This window comes from Gouania willdenowi, chromosome 12 (assembly GCF_900634775.1).
Source record: "Gouania willdenowi chromosome 12, fGouWil2.1, whole genome shotgun sequence".
Lineage (NCBI taxonomy): Eukaryota > Metazoa > Chordata > Actinopteri > Blenniiformes > Gobiesocidae > Gouania > Gouania willdenowi.
In genome coordinates, this window is record NC_041055.1 from 2,818,542 (window position 1) to 2,844,302 (window position 25,761).

At 36.5% G+C, this 25,761-nt stretch overlaps 1 protein-coding gene and 1 pseudogene across 1 annotated transcript; both read left to right on the plus strand.

Annotated features, from left to right (window-relative positions):
• Positions 1-4,847: 4,847 nt before the first annotated feature.
• LOC114473107 (histone H3.3-like) lies at positions 4,848-8,812 on the plus strand (annotated as a pseudogene).
• A 1,807-nt stretch (positions 8,813-10,619) lies between these two features.
• Positions 10,620-25,442, plus strand: LOC114473105 (m7GpppN-mRNA hydrolase-like). The gene is made up of 11 exons (XM_028462505.1): positions 10,620-10,754; positions 12,008-12,159; positions 12,865-12,992; positions 14,719-14,817; positions 15,380-15,532; positions 15,780-15,892; positions 17,598-17,699; positions 17,780-17,870; positions 22,205-22,282; positions 22,452-22,503; positions 25,165-25,442. Exons 1-11 carry the CDS (start codon positions 10,702-10,704, stop codon positions 25,266-25,268), a joined length of 1,125 nt encoding a protein of 374 aa, XP_028318306.1. The 5' UTR covers positions 10,620-10,701; the 3' UTR covers positions 25,269-25,442.
• The last annotated feature ends 319 nt before the right edge of the window (positions 25,443-25,761 follow it).

Consider the following 25,761-nt stretch of genomic DNA (forward strand, 5'->3'; position numbering starts at 1 on the left):
TGATGTTAAACATTTTTTATTAATTATTAACTACATATGTATAAGCCATGTTAAGCACAACATATGGTTCCCCAGATTTGTGCTTAATTACATTGAAAATGTCAATCTTCATGACAATTAAAAAGTATTTATCTGAACTAAATTACAATTACAACAGCAGCATATTTTTCCAATTACGATTACAGTTATAATTCTGTCATAATTGTAATAAATACACAATTACAATTCTAAATCACCCCAACAGTAGCTGTAGTGAATACAAAGCAGCAGTTACTCATCCGGTGTTAATTTGGGGTTATTCCTTCCTGTAAAGTACTAATCATACCGTTAATGTAATACTAACACTGACCAGCCGTAATATTCACACTGACCTCATTGTTTGATGCGTTCGGATCCCGGACGAGCCCCCCAATCTGTTACTGTGCTTTTAGATGAAAGGAGTGAATTGGGTTAAGTTTACTGTCCGAAAACTTATAAGAGTTCACTAAAAAACAGAAACACTAAAGCAGTATATAAGTTATTTACGGTTCAATTATGTGATTATTGAACCACTTTAGGTTTTGTGACGCTCTGAGTGAGAAAGAATGTAAGCTAGGTGGAACTAAGTTCAAATATTTGCTGACCGGTCACGGTGCCTTAAATTATTGGAGCTGACGAACGTTTGTAAAAGTCTGTGTTTCCATCACACTGTAATAAAAGCTTTACCACCATGTGACTAAGTGTTTCATACGTTAATCTTTGTGTAAATGTCATACTAACGCACTACTCATACTAAGTCAGATGTTTAAATGAGTATGTAGTGCGTTCACATTAGATAGTATGAAAAGATGTGAGAAATATCAGGATGTATACTATATGGGGACATATTTTAAGTATGCACACTAGTCATACTCAATTGTCCCATGATGCATTGGGAGCGGAATGTAAAATCGACCCGGGACAGGCTTCAAGTTAAAAGTTAAACATCCTCTTTTCAAAATAAAAGCATTTCTTTTGTAAATAGGGCTCTTGTTTTGAAGTTAACAGGAAGTTTTGTCAGTCGCACAATGGAGGGTCTCTGAAAATCTCTGAAATGTGTTTTATGGATGAAATGAGCACATGTTGATATTCTACTTGGTCACTTTCTCACTTCAAATGTTTTCAGAACTTTCAGCGTAAAGGTGGAGAATCAACAGAGATATTTAGCTTCAGTGTGAACAAGGTTTTTGTCGTAGGTTCCAAATGCATCTTGGGAAACTTGGAAGTATACTTCAGTGGGAACGCTCATCATCGTAATCATATTTGAATAATATCTCCATGTGTATTGATTTCTTACATCAAATGTTTGAATTTTGTAACTGTTGGTTCTGAACATTTATCTATTTTACATGTAACCTCAGAAGTGTTTTGGATTTCATAAGATCAGTGGTTCTCAACCCCTAAAATAAAGGTTCCAGAGAGCGGGGACCCCCACTGTACCTGAAGGTGGTTGAACACAGACATGAACATTGAAGACCAGTCATGTGGAGACAGACCATCTATAAGGGGGAATAAAGGAGAGATTTTTGGGGTCCATCCATAAAGTCAGTAAAATGATGGTCCATTGTTCTATGAATCTGTGATAATCACATTTATTTATTTATCTGAATAATATCCACTGTTATCCAGAAATGTTTATTATTATAGTCATTTTAAAGATTGAAATCCTTGTTTTAATCAGAAATAAAATTTTGAAGATTTTAAAAACCACAGAAATTGGTTAAAAATTGCAATTCAGAGTGGCCAAAAACAGACAGAAAAAGTGGTAAAAAGGGTTTAAAGTGTCAATATTGGAACAATAAGTGTAAACAAATTTTGAATGTGGTTACATTGGCAAAAATAGGCATGAAACCTGGTGAAAAGAGGTTAAAAGTGACAATAATGGGTCAACATATGCAACATTAGGTGGAAAAAGTGTGGGAAAGGTAAGAGCTGAAATGTCTAAAAACGTGTAAAAAAGGCATTGAAATTTTAATGAGAAATGGAAGTAATGTAGCGAAAATGTGGCATGAAAATGGGTTAAAATTTGGCAATTTTGGTGTAGTAGCAGACGGGAAAGGGTAAAAAAAAAAAATAAATGGGCTTGAATTGTTAAAAAATAGTTGTAGTTTCTGGAAGGCATCCGGCGACCCCCTCCCAGTGTATATCATGACCCCGAATGGGGTCCTGACCCCAAGGTTGTGAACCCCTGCATTACAGAATTGGATTTTGGTTCAGATTCTGGTTTTTCAGGTCATGAGTTTTGTCAGATTAGTTTGTTTGAAAATGAATTCTAAATATAAAGATGTATGGTGAAACACAATTCTAAATTTGGCACAAAATTAATGAATAAATGTAGACATTTCAAAACAAAGCCATGTTTCCACAATTTAAATGAGTTAAAACATATTTTAAAACAATGTAAAATCTTCCGATCTGAGTTTGATCCTTATTGTTACATTTATACTTAGTTTTTATTCAGTCTGTGATATTTGTTAAAGCTGTTATTTGTTAACGGTCCGCCCAGAGCCGCGACAACTCTGTTTTCTACAATGGTTCGTTTTGGGGTTTTTTTTTGGTAGTTTTTTTTTTTACAGCAATGGCGGGCTCATGGAGCCTCACAATAGTTCCCGGAAGTGATTAGTTTACTATTGTAGCCAATGGAGCTGGAGCGGATTGGACGTTTTTTCTTCCATTTTGTATTTTTCAGTTTTTATTACTATTATTATATTTTTTTCATTGGTCATTGTGAGATACCTGCTGTTGTTTTCATGTTAAAAAAAAGAAGAAAAAAAAATCGAAATTCTTTTTAGAAAATTAAGAGATCATGAGCAGAAACACAGCGTTTACTTCACACAGTTTTATACCCACATAGCCTACATATCTTCTTCTTTTTAAAATCAAACAATAGCCATTTCAATTGTGTTATTTGTGGAAAAAGAGCAAATGAAGTGTTTGAATATGATCGCCTCACAGATTTTATTATTATTGTTGTTTTTTTTTTTTGGTTTTTTTTTTTGACTAACCATTTCTTTCTCCTCTCTGGTTCGGTTGGGAAACCAAACATTTTAATGAATTTATTTTGGTACATAAGTGCATAGTAAACGATCTAAAGTCTATTTTTTATATATGTATGAACCTAATAAATATGTTTTCAATGTGTCCTGTCTGGATGTGGTGTTATTTAACGACCCCCTTTTTTTTTTCTTTTTCTTTTTTTTTTTTAAAGAAAATTAAAGAAAACTCAAAGCAATGCATCCTTTATACAATACATATTAACACATTTTTTAACCAAATTAATGTCAAAAAAGATGTAAGGTAGCTGTTACACTATGATTATATACGAATTACGTTAGGAAAACAATATTTATGGAACTACATAAACATATATTGTATATACACATACATATGATGGTGTACTCTATAAATATTGTCAATCAATGCAGTTATTGATGACAAATAACCGAAAATCCCAGTTATGTCACTAAGAATGGCCGTCACTAACTTCCGGAACAAATTAGTCTTACATGAATACGTGACGATGAAGGATTTTGGCTTCCGTGTCGCAACGCTTTATGTCTGTACAGTCTCTCGTCCGCCCTCTGCTCTGCTGCGCGCTGATTGTCTGACCTCTCCTCTGCTAAGCGTTGATGGCTGCCAAGCTGCGGTGGGGTGACGTATTTTGAATGTTTTCTGCAGCGTTTCGGACTGAATCGTCATCTGCAGGTAAGAAAGTCTGATTCTGCTCCAAAATCCAAATTATATGCTACAGAAACACAATTAAACGCATGCTGTGATTCCAGGGACACTTTAAGTGCCGTGTCGGTGACGTCAACATACGGGATCGTGTTGAACGTGAGCAGACGGAGTTAAAAACAGACGCTAATTTAAGACCCTTTTAAAGGTGAGTTTTTCTCTTCATCATTTCTGCTCTATGTCCCTAAAGCAGGTTGATAATAGTTTTATACATGTAAAGAGTGTTATGCACCACGGGGATAAAATCACACATAGTGAGCTTGATAACAACAAACAAACATTCTGTCTCTCGTGATCAAACGAGATCTAACAACGTGATCTAATGCTTGCGTTCATGGCCACTCTGAACTCTTAGATTTTCCGACTTCTTACTTGGAAAAACGGACTTTGAACGCACCTGAAGTCAGAGCTCCTACTTACGACACCGTATTAGGGCCACATTAAAATAAACAATCTGGATTCTCTCAGATTAAAGTCGTAATATTTCAAGAGGAAAGTTGTATTTTGTGAGAATAAAGTCGTAATATTTCGAGAATAAGTCTTAATGTTTTTAAGATTAAAAACTAATGAAAATAATAAATTATGACAATATTCTCAAAATATTACGATTTTGATCTAATAAATTACGACTTCATTCTTTAAATATTACGACTTTAATCTAATAAATTACAACTTTACAATACTACAAATTAATGTTATGCTCAGATTTCTTTTTATTTTAATGTGACCCTGATACAATAATATTATATCATAGCTGCTATCAGAGACACGTTGATGATATTTTCACGCTGAACTTTTAAAATTGTGAAGATCAAAGAAAATGAACAAGTGTTTGTAAACTTTGTGAAATATTTCCCTCCAACCAATGTTAATCTGCTGAAATCCTTACAGTGATACACTTCATTTTTGATCCTGTGAATGGAAACTTTAAATACTTCGTCCCCTGAGCATTAAACAAAGGTTCTTTTTTTGTATTATTTTGTTTAGTTTTTGTGTTTTTCTTAAGCCATTTTAGTGATTTTTCTTGATATTTTGTGTGTTATTGTTTGTGCGTGCGTGTGTGTGTGTGTGCGTGTCTCTTCTCCATCAGTGTGAGAGTTCAACGCCTTCATGGTTCGTCCCAACGACTCCGCGAGCCGCAGAAAGCGCCCAAATCCTCAGCGTAGGGTGCGACATTCTTCAGCCATAGAAGGACCAGCGAGTGCAAGCACCTCCAGACTCAGTGGAGCATCAAGTAAGACTCAAACCAAAGCGCAGCTCCTCAAACTGTGGGTCGGGGACATTTCCATTTTTTAATTGTCAATCGAATTGAGCCTCTGGCATTTCTTGGGCGGTTCAATTCAATAGAAAATGTTGCATTTTAAAAAGGGGTTTATCCATCTATTTCAGGGTTTTAAACTTTGGGGTTGTGACCCCATGTGGGGTCGCCTGAAATGTCTAGTAATAATAAAATGTAAAAAAGATTGTACCCCGAGTACATTTTTAAAATGGGAAAAATGTTTTTTCACATTATTCACTCTTTAATATATATATGTTTAACAATGAATTTATTTTTAACAATTTTTAAATTAAAATGATTATTTTTTAAATGTATTTTGTACAATATACAAAAAACACATAATATCACAGAAATAATAGATATACAGTGCAGGAAGTCTTAGCTTAAATAAGAATATTTTTTTAAATGAAAATACCACACACAATCTCAAACGACTGTATTCTATACTTTCACTTTCTCAAATATAAATTTAGTTAAAATAAAATGCAGTATAAAAATATCTGAGCTGACACCTATTGTTACATTGTGCACTGATGCTGGCTACTCTGTATTTGTAAAACATTATAACAAATATGATCAAAAACTAGTTTTAGGAGAAAAAATAGTGTATGGGGTCACCAGAAATTATGTTAAAAAAATTAGTTCACATCAAAAAAAAGGTTGGGATCTGTTTATTTACACTTTTATTTTTTTGTTTTAATTACATATATATAAAAAATTGCAACTTGAATCACAGTCATTATTCTGGGCAGGCAAATATTTGAATTTCTGGCAGCTTTTATTTAGAAAGGGCTTTTATTTGTTTCCATATTTATTGAAACATAAAAAAAAAAAACAATCACATTACATACAAGAAAACCCAACATCTTGTGCTTTTATTTTGAATGCATCTCAAATCCGGGGTGTGTTTTTATTTTAAAGGGAACCTTCCAAAGTCTCCAAAGAAGCGAAGGTTCAGACCAGGAACTAAAGCTTTGATGGAAATCAGAAAGTTCCAGAAATCCACGGCTCTGCTGATCAGGAAAACTCCGTTCCACCGGGTGGTGAGTTCAAATCCTGCTCCGTCACATGATGATGATGGGCGTCACCTTTGAAACATGCTCCTCTCTCTCGCTCTCTCTCTCTCTCTCTCTCTCTCTCTGTCCCTCCCTCTCTGTGCTTGTGTGTCAGGTTCGTGAGGTGTGTATGTCGTACTCCAAAGAGTCGTACCGATGGCAGCTCCACGCTCTCATGGCTCTGCAGGAGGTGAGCACAAAGCACAATATTGTTGCAGGGGTCCTCAGGTGAAGACGGGAACATCCGAGCAGATCGCCTGTATTAAATAGACGGTGTGGCTGACGTATGTGTTTCTGGGTTATGCAGATTAAAAAGAGTTAAAACAACTCACGAACACCAGGAAGTCACTTTGGTTTCCAAGTATGAAACAATTATTATTATGACAGTACCAATTAAAAAAGTATCACATCACACCGTAGGGGATAAAAGTTACACCGTAGGGGATCAAAGTCACACCGTAGTGGATCAAAGTCACACCGTAGGGGATAAAAGTTACACCGTAGTGGATCAAAGTCACACCGTAGTGGATCAAAGTCACACCGTAGTGGATCAAAGTCACACCGTAGTGGATCAAAGTCACACCGTAGTGGATCAAAGTCACATCGTAGTGGATCAAAGTCACACAGTAGGGGATCAAAGTCACACCGTAGGGGATCAAAATCACACCGTAGGGGATCAAAGTTACACCGTAGGGGATAAAAGTTACACCGTAGGGGATAAAAGTCACACCGTAGGGGATCAAAGTCACACCGTAGTGGATCAAAGTCACACCGTAGTGGATCAAAGTCACACCGTAGTGGATCAAAGTCACACCGTAGTGGATCAAAGTCACACCGTAGTGGATCAAAGTCACACCGTAGTGGATCAAAGTCACACCGTAGTGGATCAAAGTCACACCGTAGTGGATCAAAGTCACACCGTAGGGGATCAAAATCACACCGTAGGGGATCAAAATCACACCGTAGGGGATCAAAATCACACCGTAGGGGATCAAAATCACACCGTAGGGGATCAAAATCACACCGTAGGGGATCAAAGTCACACCGTAGGGGATCAAAGTTACACCGTTGGGGATCAAAGTTACACCGTTGGGGATCAAAGTTACACCGTTGGGGATCAAAGTCACATCGTAGTGGATCAAAGTCACACAGTAGGGGATCAAAGTCACACCGTAGGGGATCAAAGTCACACCGTAGGGGATCAAAGTTACACCGTAGGGGATAAAAGTTACACCGTAGGGGATCAAAGTCACACCGTAGGGGATCAAAGTCACACCGTAGTGGATCAAAGTCACACCGTAGTGGATCAAAGTCACACCGTAGTGGATCAAAGTCACACCGTAGTGGATCAAAGTCACACCGTAGTGGATCAAAGTCACACCGTAGTGGATCAAAGTCACACCGTAGTGGATCAAAGTCACACCGTAGGGGATCAAAATCACACCGTAGGGGATCAAAATCACACCGTAGGGGATCAAAATCACACCGTAGGGGATCAAAGTTACACCGTTGGGGATCAAAGTTACACCGTTGGGGATCAAAGTTACACCGTTGGGGATCAAAGTTACACCGTTGGGGATCAAAGTCACACCGTAGTGGATCAAAGTCACACCGTAGTGGATCAAAGTCACACCGTAGTGGATCAAAGTCACACCGTAGTGGATCAAAGTCACACCGTAGTGGATCAAAGTCACACCGTAGGGGATCAAAATCACACCGTAGGGGATCAAAGTTACACCGTTGGGGATCAAAGTTACACCGTTGGGGATCAAAGTTACACCGTTGGGGATCAAAGTTACACTGTTGGGGATCAATGTTACACTGTGGGCTAATTTTCGTTTTGAAGGAATCTGAAATGGCCACTGCACACTAGACTGGTTTTAAAAAAACTAATGCAGTGTCCGTAGGAAGTATGTCTTGCTATAGAAAAGTGGGAGGTTCAGTAGCTTTTTCATGGATAGTTTACATGGGAGCTTTAATTCAGAATAAAAGTTAAATCCTATTTAAACTGACCTTGTAAACACTTAATTCCTAATGCAAATTTAATTCTGAATTAAACACACACATGCGGACGTCGCCCCGGCCCCGGGCTGCCACTGCGCCCTCGCCCGGGACAGGCTGTCCCCGGTTGGACACTGTCCACCCTCTGCCCCGCTGCCCACAGAATTTGGGGCACCCACAGGCTGCCTCTAACCCAACCAACTGTGCCGAGTGATCAAAGCCAGCAAAGGCTCTCTCCACAGTGATGATGTCATCAGTTCTAAAATTTGATCAAATTGTCCACTCTCGGTGGATAATTTTATTAAATAATTAATTAATGGTATCATTGCAGTCCAAACAAATCTGACGCTGCACACCTTTGAACCAAGCAGCGGCCATGTTGAAAGTCTCAGCTCTGTCTGTCCCTGAACCGCAGAGATATTTGAACCACACTCACACAGACAGACAGACAGAGATTCTTGCTTTTGTAAATCAAGAATTTGTTGAAAGAAGAGTAATTTATATAAAAATCTTTGATAGATTATTGATTATATTGTGTTGGTTGGATTAAATCAAAATCTGAGCATCAATAATTAAAGTTTGTTTTGTCCTCTCAGGCTGCAGAAGCTTTTCTGGTTCGACTGTTCTCTGACGCTAACCTGTGCGCCATCCATGCTAAGAGAGTGACGCTGTTCCACGAGATGTCCAACTCGCCCGACGCATCCGAGGAGTCGACATCCTGTGAGACTCAGACCAGTGAAAGCATTCTGACCACTGGTTATAATGTGTTGTGTGCTGGGACATCAACGACTAAACCCATTTTAATGGTGGACAAGTATTTCATCAACGTTTTAATACGTGTTGTTTTAGTGACAAAGGTGAATTTGTATATTTTAAAGTTACTTTTATGTGAAATAAACCTTGTTTTTATATCAAGTTGAAGAGGTTCTTCATTGTCTTTAGTCCGTTTTCTCACGTGTTTCTGTATTTTTTTAGTCCTGATTCCTGAACTCTGACTAATTGTTTTATTTTTTAATCTTTCATCATCAAAAAGCTTCTACGAACAGTAAAACTGACTTAAATAGATCAGTTCTGGGTTTAATTCTTAGTTTAAAAACAATTTTAGTCTCTTTTACTTTATTATTACAAATCTTTTAAGTCTAGTTTTAGTAGAATGAAACTCCTACTTATATTTGACTATTATTCAGTTTATATTCATGTGTTTTATTTTAATCATTATCATTTAATAAAATAATAATTTATGTTTATACAATTTATTCGATTTCAGATTTAAACATTATTTGAATTTATATATAATATAAAATAATTCATGTGAAACGAGGCCCAACCAAGTATTGAGTGCAAAGAAATGAATATACTTTTCAGAAGCCTGACATTTCTGTTTAAAATCACATGCTTTTTCTCCATTGATTTATGTAATATTCTAGTTTTCTGTAATTATCATTAAGCCTTAATTATCAAAATATCAATAAATAAAGGCTTGAAATATTTGACTGTGTCACTAGTTACTGTATATTGTAAACTTTCTGAAATGAGTGACAAAAAAATTGAACTTCTAATATTTTGAGATGTACCTGTAAGTAAACAGGACAACTATCACTTTAAAGGGTTTTGTGAGATTTAGCAATATGCAAAACTTGTAGTGTGTTAGTAAATACAAAACAATGACGTAAAGATAATTAAATGCTAAAATTCGATTTTTTTTAAACGATCATATATTAATGTATGATGGTTTATTTGTGTCTATTATTTTTATTAACCCAAAAACATATTTTCTATATGTATGTTAAGTTTATTGCAGACTGAAGTTTATTATTTTTTAATATTATGGATAGGACATTTTTTATCAATCCCCCCAAAAAATGGTTTTAATAATTAAAAAATGTTTTCATTAAAAACTGTCACTTCAATAAGAAAAAATAATCTTTCTCAATTAAGAAAAACAAAAAACTTTTTCAATCAAGGAAAAAGTATTTAATTGCATTTATTTTTTATGGGTGGCAATTTTTTGTTTACAGCCAAACAATTTTTTCTTCGATTCCCAAGTTGTTGTTTTAATTGAAAATTAGATTTATTATTTATTTATTTTATTTAGTTTGTTTTGATTAAAGAAACTTTTTGGGTTGAATCATAAAAATACAACTCTATCCTAATACTAATATGGCAAACCTTTATCCAATTCAAATTAAAACTCAAAACACGTCTCTACCAATCTGCATATTCTCTGTATTCAATGTTTCATCTTACCATTACTTCTCCTACATTGTTCTTTTTTCTTTTTATTATTCTGTTTTATAATGTATTGCACTGTTTTTATTATTCTGTTGTTATTGTTAAATATCCTTGGGTGGCCTGAAAGGCGCTTTTAAATAAAATAAATTATTATGAATATTAATATTAATGTTGCTAAATTTCACCAAATCGTTCTTCAATGTGATGGATTTAATGACTGTTTAGTGTCCGTGAACGCAGCACGGACCGTGTCTGTCCCCAGTGTTGGTGACGCAGCAGCTGAATGTTTGTCCCAGTGTCCGTGAACGCAGCATGGACTGTGTTGCTAACAATGGCGGCTCCGAGGCTCCGTTGCTGAGAGTTTGATGTTTGTCAGACATAATGGACACGAAAAGAGCGGAAATACCGAGCAGCGTACTGGACGACCTGTGCAGGTACCGAAACTTACCGAACATTAGCGAATAATAGCGAACAGAATGACAGGACAGGTCGGTTATTATCCCACTCTACTGTATAACACACAGAGAGAGAGAGAACATGCAAACTCTCCTGTTGTTTGTTGAAGTGGAACTAACAAGTCAACATTAAGGCTTTTCTTTTATTCTACTGCAAAAGACTGAGAGGGAGACTTTTAATCATGTTATTTTTTTATTTAATGTTTTTACTGCTAATTTTAATGTTCTTATTGATGATTTTAATGTTGTTATTGCATATTTTAATGTTTTATTGATGATTTAAATGCTCTTATTGCATATTTTAATGTTTTATTGATGATTTATATATTCTTATTGCATATTTAGATGTTTTATTGATGATTTTAATGTTGTTATTGATGATTTTAATGTTCTTATTGCATATTTGAATGTTTTATTGATGATTTTTATGTTTTTATTGATGATTTTAATGGTCTTATTTAAGATTTTAATGTTCTTATTGCATATTTTAATGTTTTATTGATGATTTAAATCTTCTTATTGCATATTTTAATGTTTTATTGATGATTTTAAAGTTTTTATTGATGATTTTAATGTGTTATTGATATTAATGTTTTTACTGCTGATGTTAATGTTTTTATCGATTTTTAAGCCGTTGAATGTCTTCTTTTGCACTTTTTGATCATGTAATTCACATTAAATTGTCCTGTGTATGAAATGTTCTATACCAGGGGTGTCAAACTCATTTTAGTTCAGGGCCCCAAATGTGGAGCAGTTTGTTTGATCTCACACAGATTTTATGCAAGAAAACGAGTAATTTCAACATTATTGAGCACTGGTTTGCACTTGTACATATACATAAAATACAAAATATGTAAGAAAGCAACAATATCCAAGCAATAACTGACAGATATCAGTCTCAACAGGGTCTGAACTTTGCAATTCCTAGATTTTGTGACCGATTTTTATTTAAGTAAGGCAAATATGATGTCATAATTTGAGGAACATTTAAGAATTTTGAATTTTTTCTACTCGTTTAAGTTAAAAAAATGACTTCAATCATGAGACATAGGCACTGGGTAAACTGTGAGCCTTTGCAAATATTGTTGAGTTTCATTCACACAGTGATTCATGTTTCTCAATTTTAATTTCTTCTGCCGGCCGAATTGGGTTCTCCTAAGAACCGGATTTGGCCCCCGGGCCATGAGTTTGACACATATGCACTATACAAATAAATTTCCCTTGCCTTGCAGCCGCTTCATCCTCCACATTCCCAGCGAGGAGCGCGACAACGCCATCCGCGTGTGTTTCCAGATCGAGCTGGCTCACTGGTTCTACCTGGACTTTTGTCTGCCCAGCCTCCCTGGAGCCCCTCACTGTGGGATCAGAGACTTCGCCAGAGCTGATATCCTGTGTGTGTGTGTGTGTGTGTGTGTGTGTGTGTGTGTGTGTGTGTGTGTGTGTGTGTGTGTGTGTGTGTGTGTGTGTGTGTGTGTGTGTGTGTGTGTCATCACCCTCTCGCACAACCTGGAAAAAAACAGTCTTAATGAAACTGACTCGAGAATACGACAGCGTATCAGAGCCAGATTAAAATAAAGTAAAATATCTGGGCACTATAAGATTAAAGACATAATATTTAAGAATAAAAGTAATTTATGAGAATAAAGTCATAATATTTTGAGATTCAATTTGTATTTTTATTAGAATAAAGTTTTATTTTAATAACAGTAATTATATGAGATAAAAGTCATAATATTTTAAGATTTGCTTTTGTTCCGACCCAAGAACCAGACTGATTTGGTGCAAAGAGCCTCTTTTATTGTGAAGGAGGAAGTGACAGGAAGTGGTCGACTTCAGGGCTATCAGTTGTGTTCACCTCAACTGGGAATTCTGAACGCTATACCATTACGAGTTTTTTAGGGATATGGCTTTAATCTCATAATGTACAACTTTAATCTCATAATATTATTGCTTTAATCTGGTTGTGCTCAGATTTCTTTTTATTTTAATGTGGCCCTAATACGCTGTTGTACGAGAGCTCTTTACCTGTTGGTGTATCACTTCATCTGGTCATCGTTCCAAGTGTGTAGAAGCCTTAACAGCTGTAAACTCTTCCATCACTGCCCGTTCCTGCTGCCTCATGGAGAAGATGTGCAGAAAGTCCTGGAGCAGTGGAAGGAATATAAGATGGGAGTTCCCACGTATGGAGCCATTATTCTGGACGAATCCATGGAGAACGTGAGTGAGAACGTTCCACACTTTGGAGAAATTACAACAAAGTTTAAAAGAATTGAGTTTCTCAGAACCTTCGGACTATTGGTGTTATTAGTTCAACTGGTGATCATTATAACTGATGACACTTCAGGCTTTAATGCTGTCACTCTTGGTAATAAAGAAAGTCAAGTGTATAGTATGATGTGAAATCATCACATATCAATCACCAGATAACATGATCACCAGATCACATGTAACTCACAGTTGTAGTCATCAAGCAGACACGGGAAACTGGCAGTCTGGGGGTTACATGCGTGCCCCAGAAGGACAGGAAAAATACACAAAACGACTCCAAAAACAAAAGATCACAAGAAATGTACACAAAAAAATAACAGACAAAAATACACAAAATGACTCCAAAAAGCCTAAATGATTTACAGAAAAATGCAGAAAATGACCATAAAAATAGACACAATGACGTTGTGACACACAAACAACAAGAAATAAACACTTAGGGCCTGTACTATGAAGCTGGATATCCTCTTATCTCACTAAAGGTCACATATCATACTATTTTTCACTCATCTCTATTTGTTCTAAGAATTCTAAAAACATAATATTTGAGGTTTATTTTCCCAAACTCGCCTGTTTTCCAAAGTTTTAGCCTCTGAAAAGTCACTTTCTGATCAACTCTACACAAACAGGCTGATTTTACTTCTACTTATGCATATTCATGAGTGGGCGTGTCTATAGACGGGACACTGACCAGAGGACGGCCCGCCCTACTCCCACCCCCTTCGTAGCTGAGCTCATGCTGCAGAGCGTGGGGGCGGGGCGTTTGCCGGTACATACATAGACTGTAGAAATTACATACATAGCACTGCACGAAGGACGCTGACATGCTCACCTTCGTGGGCGTGTCTGTTTACATGTTAATCACGGCAGAGAGCTTCCTGGAGGCGTGGCTTCTCCAGCTCAGTGCCGTGTCAAATTCATCATCAAAGTGGGAACGTGTCATCAAATTGTAGCGAGGTGTTTGCGCTCACCCTGTAGTAAGAAAGGAGCAAATCACCCTCTAACTAACGATTGATGGAATCAATGAAAAACACTTTAATCATGTGTATGAATAATAGACCTTTATAATGTTTAAAGCACAGAAAAGTGAATTTAGCGTAACATGGGCCCTTAACTTCCAGGATTTATTCCATGTGTCCTGTACTACGACGCTGGTTAACTTCTTACTGGGGTAAATCACCATGGTAGGATAAGTATGTATGTATATATATATATATATATGCCTGTGCTGTAATAGATTGAAACTAATCAGTGTCCTTTTATTCTCCCATGATTTTATATTGTATAATCTCACTAATTTAAGCATTAACAGTCATCATGAATCATAGATTTTAATTCTTCACATTTTTAATGAATTATTCCTCATGGTGACGTAAATAGCTCTGCACGGTTTCTCCATGTTTTGGTCTGACGTAGCAAGCTCCACCCCTTTTATATGAGCGTGCACGTAGCCATGCTGACATCACCTGTCTTAAGTGAACGTATTTAAATCCTGCTTCGTAGTACAGCTGCTCTGTGACAGAGAATGTTTGGCGAGTGAAGCTAATGGAGAGATATCAGGATATACTTATCCAGCTTCATAGTACAGGCCCAGAATGATGGAAAAATACACAAAATGTCTCCAGTCCCGTGTTGCTTGTCCCTGTCCCAGAGGTACTGTGTTGTGGTTCTGCAGGTGCTGCTGGTCCAGGGTTACCTGGCCAAGTCCGGTTGGGGATTCCCTAAGGGAAAAGTGAACGAGGACGAAGCTCCGTACGACTGTGCGGTGCGGGAGGTGAGCCCCACGCTTCATAAGGAGTAGGGGTGTACGTAGCCATAAATCTGACCATACGATTCGCGATTTTCGTGTCACTATACGACATTAGGGCTGCACAATTAATCATATTTTAATCGTGATCACGATTTTGGTTGCCAACATTAAATTAACCTGATCGGCAATATTTACATTTATAGTATGAGCTCTGCACTCTGTAATAGTATATTTATTCTGTTAGCCTTTGGTACATTTTAAATTATTGGAGTATTTGTTTTTTAATTATTATTATGATTCCATTTTAAAGCTTAATTTTGCACTGTAAATTGTACACATATTGTTTGTTTAAAAGTAGTCCAATAAAAGTACAGATTTTTTCACCTAATATGATAAATATTTGTGATTATAACCGTGATTACAATATTGATCAAAATAATCGTGATTATCATCGTGCAGCACTTTACGATGTATCCGATACTAAACAGTACGATGTACATTGCGATATCAGTTTTTTTCCTACACCCCTCATAAGGAGTCTGTTTGCTGACTCTGCAACATTTGCAACGTGTGCTGGTGTTGGCAGGTGATGGAGGAAACGGGCTTCGACATCAAGAACCGAATCTGTAAAAACTTATACATTGAGCAGAAGATCACGGACCAGGTGGTGCGGCTCTACATCATCACAGGAGTGTCCAGAGACACCAAGTTCTACCCCAAAACTAGGAAGGAAATCAGGGTAGAGAACCATCCACACAGCGTTTGTGTGTTTTGTTTTTTTTACAGTAGTTTTGTGTCCTGTTCTTGAATCATTTTGTTCTCGTTTTGTGCGTCTTTTAACGTTGCTGACTCAAAATAATCTTTTCAAACGCTGCCCTGCACATTTTAGTTTCATAGCTTTTTTCCTGTTGTGTTGTCATTCAGACGATGTGTGTGTGTGTGAATGCTAGTGTGTTAAACGCTCTGTTGTGTATGTGTGTGTGTAGAACATCGAATGGTTTCCCATTGAGAAACTTCCCAACCACAGAAACGACATGACTCCCAAATCCAAACTGGGATTGGCTCCAAACCGCTTCTTCATGGCCATTCCCTTCATCAGGTGAGCCACGCTGCGTCCACAGCCAGGGTTGGGCTCAATTATAATTGTAATCACGTAATTAATAATAAATAACAATTATAATTCTCATTGTATTTGAAAAAAATCTGTTGGCATGGAAATTATATAAAAATTGTCAATTGCAATTTAATTAAGCACTAACCTGGGGAACCATGTTACAGTTCTATGGTTTACACATATGTAGTTAATAATTATTAAGATGTTTTTTTCCTACTGTCAGTTTTCTACAGGATCATTTTAACATTTAAATAAAAAAATGCTAACACTTTACTTAGTTTTATACATAAGGCTGACATTACACTGTCATTAGCATGAATAAGGTGTCATGAAGGTTGTCATTAAGTGTTGTTTGGTAAATTATGACACCTTTGGAGCTATGTTGGCTTTTTTATGTTTAGTGGAGGAATCTAGTGGGGTTAGGGTAACAAACGACACTTAAAGCACCAGTATCATGCTATTTTTCACACATCTTCATTTGTTTCCCAACAACATAGTATTTGAGGTTTATTTTCCCAAACTCACCTGTTTTCTGGAGTTTTAGCTTCTGAAAAGTCATTTTCAGAGCCTCCTAAAAACAGGTCATTTTTTGAGCCTTCATGCATATGCACGAGTGGGCGTTAAGACACAGCAGCAGTAAATCATTGTCAGTCTTCCTTCTCCTTACTCGTCTGACCACATGATTAGTCCATTTAAGACTATAGTCCATTGTTTTGTCCGACCACTGCATCGCATCGGGTCACAAACACGTCAGATCATCCCATAAAAGCGATACAAGGTGGTATAACGGCTACTAAAAGTGAAACTGATTGTGAGCACTCTTCGGTGAAGATAATAACTGTGATGTTAACGGTTATAGCAACCTGCCTTTACTATGTTTGTTTGACCTGTGAGGTAGTTTGAGGGGGAGGAGTTCACATTTTTATATAGGGTAGGAGGAGCTAGGATTGTCAGGAGGAGGAGTTTCCATGATGTGACGTCACAACGCGAGAAAAATTAAACTTTCCCATTTAGAGCTGGCTTTTTACAAAATGTGGAATAACAAGAGAGGGATGAAACAGAACTTTTTACACTTTGTCCCTCTGAATGAGGCTAAAGGATGTTTATCACTGTAGCAAAACATCATAAAATGATTTTTTTCTAATACTGCCCCTTTAATCACAATGTATGGTCAGCCTTTATGTATACAACTTCAATAAAGTGTCACCATAAAATTAAATTAAGGGGTTTACTGATAGAAAAATGGCTCAGACGCCCACACCAAAAATATTACTTTCATTGATTAGGAAGCCTAATAAGGTAACCAAGAGATAAGAAACTAATTGGATTATAGATCATGTTTTATAGTGCAATTTACAGCTGATTTAAGACATGGGTCAAAACTGACCCGTTATCATTAGAGATGCTAACAGAAAGCTAACACAAGAGGTAGGTTAAGTTATATGGGGTTATTTATTAAAGGCTCAGTAATGTGATTAATTTTAATTGAAAACATAATTGTAATTGACTTTCAGGGCTAAATGATAATTGTAATTTTAACTGTAAAAATGCTGGTCAACATAATCATAATTGACTTGTATATGAACATGGATAATTGTAATTGAAAAATGTAATTGACCCCAACCCTACTGATTGTATCTGACCTGAGGGTCACATGACTGACTGTTCCATGTGTATTCTCCATGCACAGACCTCTGCGTGAGCGCATCAGCAGACTGAGAGGAGAGTCTCCAGACTCTGAGGATGACTCAGCGAACACCAACACTCCGTCCCGGACGTCTGACGTCGTTTGGTGGGAAACACGGAGGCTTTGATTGGCTGAGTTATTTTGTCTCTCAGCTGTTCTAACGCTTTGCTTTCCTCCCTCTGCAGGTCCAGGTCCCGCCCCCTCACCAGTGCAGAAGTGTTGCTGGGAGACAACTGGAAACACAATAAGCAGAAGAACCAGCAGGAGCTGCTGCAGGTCAGAGTCAGTTTTCAGAGTAGGCATAGGCAACTGGCGGTCCAGGGCCCACATGTGGCCCTTAATCTAATTTTGTGCAGCCCCCAAAGTAAAAGCACAAAATGACCCCAAAAACACTTAAAACAACAACAAAAATACAATAAAAATACACAAACAACAAAAATAGACATTGTAACTCCAAAAACACAAAAATTTGCAGAAAAATACTCAAAAATATGTCTATACGAATGTCAACAGCCAAAACAATAAAGACAATAATTCACAAAAATACACAAATTAGGAAAAATAGACATTGTATCTCCAAAAACACAAAAATCTGCAGGAAAAATGCACAAAAGGACAGGAAAAATCATGACACAAAACATACACAAGTGATGTTCTAAAACTAACTGCAGCATGCCTTCTGAATACATATGAGAGCGACATAAATCTATTCCAATCGTATCAAACTCAAGGCCCGAGGGCAAAATCCGGCCCTTAAGAGCATCAAATTCGGCCCGTTAGAGAAAGAAAAAATGATTGGGAAAAAAAACATGAAATTCCGGTTTAGATATCTCAGCCTGTCCAAATATAAACATTAAATTAAAATCCACAATAGTGGCAGAGCTCAGTTTTCCACTTCATTTATCAGATGATGGCAGTCATTTTTAATTTCAAATTGTTGAAAGAACTAACTTTTTCCCAAAATCAGGCAAATCTCTTCTATCAAACTACAAAAATGGCCGAGCAGGGTGGAGTTGAACTGAGTGTCACCTGAAGAGGGGGTGGGGTATGGAGTGTCTCATTTGTATTTAAAGAGACCGCACCAAAACGAGTTACTCTCAGAAGCACATCAGAAAAGGGGTGGAGCTTTAATAATGAGGAATTCAGACCCAAGCAGTGCAGTTCTGCTTTATATAGACCACAACTGTATGATTTATATGTAAAAAGGAAGGATTTAAAACCATGATATGTCCCTTTTAAACTCAAACTGGGTTGTATTTGGCCACTGAACTAAAATGAGTTTGACAGCCCTGATCTATTCTGATCTATATCTTACTGTATTTTTTTTTATGTGTTTTTTAATATGCATGTCTTTTATTGTTCCTCACAGAGGATAAACAATGTTCTCTGGTCTTGGTTGCAGCTCAGTTACTTTTTTAATTTTTAATTTATTTATTTTTATTCAGGCAACACAAAGACTACTGTATATGATGTTGCTGTATCTGCTGTGACATAGATTCATTGTATATTGTATAATATTATACAAATAATACAATACAATTTAAATATATATATATACAGGTGCTGGTCATAAAATTAGAATATCATGAAAAATTTGATTTATTTCAGTAATTCCATTCATAAAGTGAAACTTATATATTATATACATTCATTTCACACAGACTGACATATTTCAAGTGTTTATTTATTTTAATGTTGATGATTATAACTGATAACTAATGAGAATCCCAAATTGAGTATCTCAGAAAATTAGAATATTGTGGAGAGGTTCAATATTGAAAACACCTGGTGCTCTACTCTCATCACTCAAAACACCTCCAAAGGCCTTTAAATGTTCTCCAGTCTAGTTCTGTAGGTCTACACAATCATGGAGAAAACTGCTGACATGACAGTTTTCCAAAAGACGACCATTGACACCTTGAACAAGGAGGACAAGACACAAAAGGTCATGGCTAAAGAGGCTGGCTGTTCACAGAGCTCTGTGTCCAAACACATTAATAGAGAGGTGAAGGGAAGGAAAAGATGTGGTAGAAAAAAGTGAACAACCAATTGGAATAACCACGTCCCCCTGGAGAGGATTGTGAAACTAAACCCATTCAAAATGTGGAGGAGATTCATAGAGTGGACTGTAGCTGGAGTCAGAGCTTCAAGAACCACCAAGTACAGACATATGTAAGACATGGTTTCAGCTGTCACATTCCTTGTGTCAAACCACTCTTGAACTAGAGACAGTGTCAGAAGCGTCTCATCTGGGCTAAAGACAAAAAGGACTGGACTGCTGCTGAGTGGTCCAAAGTGATGTTCTCTGATCAAAGTACATTTAGCACGTCCTTTGGAGATCAAGGTCCCATTGTCTGGAGGAAGAGAGGAAAGGAACAGAATCCACGTTGCTTGAGGTGGAGTGTAAAGTTTCCACAGTCAGTGATGGTTTAGGGTGCCATGTCATGTGCTGGTGTTGGTCCACTGTGTTTCCTTTGGTCCAAGGTCAATGCAGCCGTCTACCAGGAAGTTTTAGAGCACTTCATGCTTCCTGCTGATGACCAACTTTATGGAGATACAGATTTCATTTTCCAACAGGACTTAGCACCTGCACACAGTGCCAAAGCTACCAGTACCTGGTTTAAGGACCATGGTATCCCTGTTTTTGATTGGTCAGCAAACTGGCCTGACCTTAACCCCATAGAACATCTATGAGGTATTGTGAAGAGGAAGATGTGAGACACCAGACCCAACAATGCAGAAGAGCTGAAGGCCACTATCAGAGCAACCTGGGCTCTCATAACACCTGAGCAGTGCCACAGACTGATCCACTCCATGCCACGCCCATTGCTGCAGTAATTCAGGCAAAAAGAGCCTCGACTGAGTATTGATTGTTTTCATCTTCATATTTTTCAGATGGCCAACATTTCTAGAAATCTTTTTTTTGTATCGGTTTCAAGTAATATTCTTATTTTCTGAGATACTGAATTTGGGATTTTCATTAGTTGTCAGTTATAATCATCAACATTAAAATCATAAACATTTGAAATATATCAGTCTGTGTGAAATGAATGAATATGAATATATGAATGAAAAGACTCGACAAATTTATAGAAGACAATAATATACTACATGAAGGACAATATGGGTTTAGAAAAGGATGTTCAACAGCAATGGCTATAATTGACACCACGGAGAATATAAGAGAAGCATTAGAAAAAAAACTATTTGTATTCGGAATTTTTCTGGACCTAAAAAAAAGCCTTTGACACAATTAATCATGATATTCTAGAAGAAAAACTTCAAAATTACGGAATAAAGCACAATGCCTTAAAATGGATTAAAAGCTATATGACAAATAGGAGACAATATGTTGACTTTGAAGAACACACATCAAAATGCCAAACCATACAATGTGGTGTGCCACAGGGTTCAATTTTAGGATCAAAACTGTTCATTTTATACATAAACAACATTTTCAAAGTCTCAAATTGCCTCAAACTAACGTTGTTTGCAGACGATGCAACCATCCTATGCTCAGGTAAAGACATTAAAACTCTAATAGAGTCAACAAATGAAGAACTATCAAAAATTCAGACATGGTTAGATGTAAATAAACTACCCCTAAACGTCAGCAAAACAAAATTCTTCAATTTCGGAAAGAGAAAAATAAAAGGAGATATAAGCCTGAAACTAAACATGGAAATAATAGAACAAGTAAAAGAATATAGGGTACTAGGAGTGTGGATGGACGAAAGCTGACCTAGAAAAAACATGTACAAATAGTTAAAAACAAAGTTGCCAAAAGCAGTTACATCCTATGGAAGCTTCAACAAATTCTACAAACCAAATCACTTAAAACAATCTATTCTTCACTCATAGCCTCGCACTTAAATTACTGCTCCGAAATATGGGGTAATAACTACAAAACGTATCTTGAACCACTATTTAAACAACAAAAAAAAGCTATAAGAATTTTACATAAAGCACCACACAACGCGCACACAAACGAATTATTTGAGAAGGCAAAATACCTAAAACTGCAAGAAATAATACACTACAACACACAAATACACGCATTTAGGGCTTCATTTAAAAAACTACCACATCAAATACAAAAATGGTTCACATACAATCAAAATTCCTACGACTTCAGACATAATAATGTGTTTAGACCAGACAGGGTCAAATCGAACGTTGGGAAACATAGTACTGTGTATAGAGCCATGAACCTCTGGAATAGCCTTGACGCAGAGACACAACAATCCGTAAATCTGACAAGATTTAAGGAGAAAACACGGAGGATATTCCTACACGTATACAGGTCCTAAGTCAACTCTTCATCGAACAATAGAAAAAAAAAACAAAAAACGATGATGTGATTTTGCTCTGAATGTCAAAGTGAATTTCTGTGGTTGCAACCATGTCGGAAATGAACTGAATAAATAAAAATAAATAAATATTATATACAAGTTTCACTTTTTAAATGGAATTACTGAAATAAATCAACTTTTTCATGATATTCTAATTATATGACCAGCACCTGTATATAAACAAGCCAAAATAAGCAAGATAAAGACAAAAAGAAAAACAAAGGAAAATGTTCTGATTCTTGTTTTTATTTGTTGTAGAAATCAAGTTTGAAAGGCAGTGGTAAGAAAAACCAGGATCCAGGTTCTGATAGGAACCAGAACCCCAGGAACCAACAGGTACGTACGAAACCAGTGGGAAGTCCACTGGAAAACAACTTTAGTTAAAGGGAAAGCTTGATATTATTAAGTACTTGTGATTCTGATATTATTAAAATTTTTGAATGTTACTTCAGTATAAATGACGGTAAATAGTTCTTTTAGTTGTTAATGATGCTGTTTGTTACAGAAAGAAGACAGGAAGCTCCACCCACGAAGACTACAGGACGCCTTCGACAGAGGTTAGACACACACACACACACACACACACACACACTGCAGTTACACCGCTGCATGTCAACGTGCCTTCCAGGGTTGGGGTCAAATATAATTGATAATTAATTACAATTATGGCGTAATTGTAATTTTTTAAAAATCTGTTGCTGCTGTTGTCGTAATGAAATTGTAATTGACTTTGTAGTTGATTGTCATGAAAATTCTATAAAAAACTATCAATTATAAGTTGTCAATATAAAGTTAAAAAAAAAAAGCAAAAAAACTAACAATTTCAATTTAATGCAAAACTGGGGAACCGCGTTACAGTCCTATGTACAGCTCTACACATATGTAGTTAATACATATTAAAATATGTTCCATATCAAGCTTTCCCACATTTGACCATTTATTAAATAAATAAATGAAATCTAGGGGTATAGTATCACAAAAAAGGCTCAGACACACACCAAAAACATTAAAACTTATATTTTCATTGATTAGGAAGCCTAACAAGGTAATCAATAGATAAGAAATAAATTAGATGATAGATATTTGTTTTTAGTGTGTTTTACATCTGATTCAGGACCTGTTAGCATTAGAGATGCTAACAGAAAGCTAACACAAGAGGAAGGTTAACTTTTATTAGGTTATTTATTTCAGGCTCAATAATTGTGATTAATTGTAATTGAACTTAAGTCATTGAAAGCGTAATTGTAATTGACTTTTTGAGGATAAAAAAGTCATTGTAATTGACTTTTTGAATGGGAAAATTGCTGGTTACTGTAATCGTAATCTTTGGAAAACAATTTTGACATGTTACAAATATATTTTAACATGTAGTTATTACAGTTTGACTACGTATATACATATATCAGTCATTTCTTTTTCTTTTTTGTCAACCTAACTTAACGAGGATTACTGACCGACTTTCTACAGAGACGAACGTCTGTGGATCAGGAAAATGTCAGGATCGATGCAACAGACGAATTTGTTTCCCGTTCATTCTTTGGTTATTCCATTTTAAAACCAAAACAAAACAACAAATCAACGGTTGGGTTATTTTGTTTTACTGACATAAAGGTACAGTATTATGCTATTTTTCACTCATCTCCTTTTGTTATAAGAACCTCAACAACCGTATTTCAGGTTTATTTTCCCAAACCCGTCTGTTTTCCAAAGTTTTAGCCTCTGAAAAGTCAGTTTAATATCACTTCTAAAAACAGGCGGTTCATGCATATGCATGAGTGGGCGTGTCGATAGACACAGTCTCCACACAGCTGATTACCATAGCAATTTTCTTTTGCTATCCACACATTCTTATTGTTTTCAGCCAAAAAATGCACATTACAGTAAAACACATGGATATTTAAGCGACTATTGTGATTGTGAGTCCGACCAAAGCTGCTTCAGGGTGTGTTTATCAGCAGCAGCAGCAGCAGCAGAGTCTTTCAGCTGTTTCAAACACTCACCAGAGCTGCTACGTTGCTTTCTCCTCCTCCTTTCCACTACTGATCACAGGTGTCGTCCATTAAAAATGGTAGTCCACTGTCTTGTCCAATTGCTGCGTCGCATTGGGTCACAAACAGGTTGACTCATGTCAAAGGAGAAACAAGGCGATATATATATATATATATGTTTGTTTTAGCTGTGAGGTAGTCTGAGAGGGAGGAGCTCACATTCTTATAGGATGCTACGCTATGTGATGTCACCTGACAAGAAAAATTCAACTGTCCCGTTTTGAGCTGACTTTTTACAAAATGTGGAATAACAAGGGAGGGATGAAACATAACTTTTTCAACTTTGTCCGGTCCTGGACCAGGTCTCCACACACATTAGAACTGCTTAGGATTTATTTCAGCAGTTTTCTGTGGATGTTTTAGCTTGTAAATAGTGTAATAGTATCCAAATAAAGTGGTGACTGACTATTGACTGTGAGACTGGTGTGAGGAACAATAGATGTTAGAACTTCTTTTTTTTTCTTTGTCAGCACATGCTGTCAAAGATCAACAGTACAAGAAGTGCAATCTTTTTAAGACAGCAATGCATGTTTTGTTAATGCAATTAAATAAATGCATTTATTTTATTGCATTATTGTGACTATCACCAGCTCTCCCTAAGGAAGGGTAAGAAACACTTCCATTTGACACTTTTGCAAAAACAATTACACAGCTTTTTTCTGAGGGCAGTAAAAATATTTATTTTGCACGTTATAATACCGCTAGCCACTAATGGCAGCCGTCAACACACGCTGAAGTTGATCACAAGAAACGAGGAGCACCAGTAGATTCATTACACCACCTCTGGTTCCTTTAATCACATATCATGTGCATGCTTTTCATAACATCCTTTTTCTTTTTGATTTATTTATGTATTAATAACATTTGAAATCACCAGTTGGTCAGTAATGTGACTTATGTGTTGCTCCTTTTTTTGTCGGAGTAAAAGTCCTCCCCCGTGTGTGGGTCCACTCTGTGGTGAGATTAAAACATGAAGCTCTCGTCCATAGTTTCCCTATAAATATCCAAGTAGTTTTCAAACGGAATAACCAAAGAATGAAGGGTACACAGATTATAGATCCAGTTTCAACAAATTACAATCAAAGATGCTGTGGCTATGTCTAGGAGGGCTTTAAGCTGCTTTTTCCAGAGCAACCATGATTGTTGTGAAAGAAGCTTCTTTTTTCACAGACGCTGCAGACGGTCAGCACAGCAACGACCTCCCGCTCTCCTCCAACACCTTCATGAACTTTAAATTCGACAGAGAGGCCATCATGAAGTGTTTCGACTACTGACGCTCACGCACACAGACTGGATCCTTCGTCCTAGAGGATTCAAACACACGTTGCTTTTTTAACATTCCCGTGCCTCGTAAATATCCAGGATCACATCCCCTCTCTGTTGATTTTAAAGTGTTTGTTTATTTCATTTTTTGTAATAAATAATAAATAAATGTTTTAAACCTGCAACTGGGTTGTTTATAATGTTGGAATAAGATTGATACACACGCGCGCGCACACACACACACACACACACACACACAAACCTGAAACAATAGCACCACAGCTTCATTCCAAACATGCTGGTTATTAAAAATAAAAGGGAAAATACTTGTCTTATTGGTTTAAGGCAGGGGATTCAAACATATTTTAGTTTATTTAGGCCAAATACGGACCAGTTTGATCTCAAGTGGGAAGCAAATTTTAAGTGGAAAAATAAGGAATTTTAACATTACTCTGCCCTATAAATATATGTAAACTAATGGAAGTTACAGAAAATATAAACATT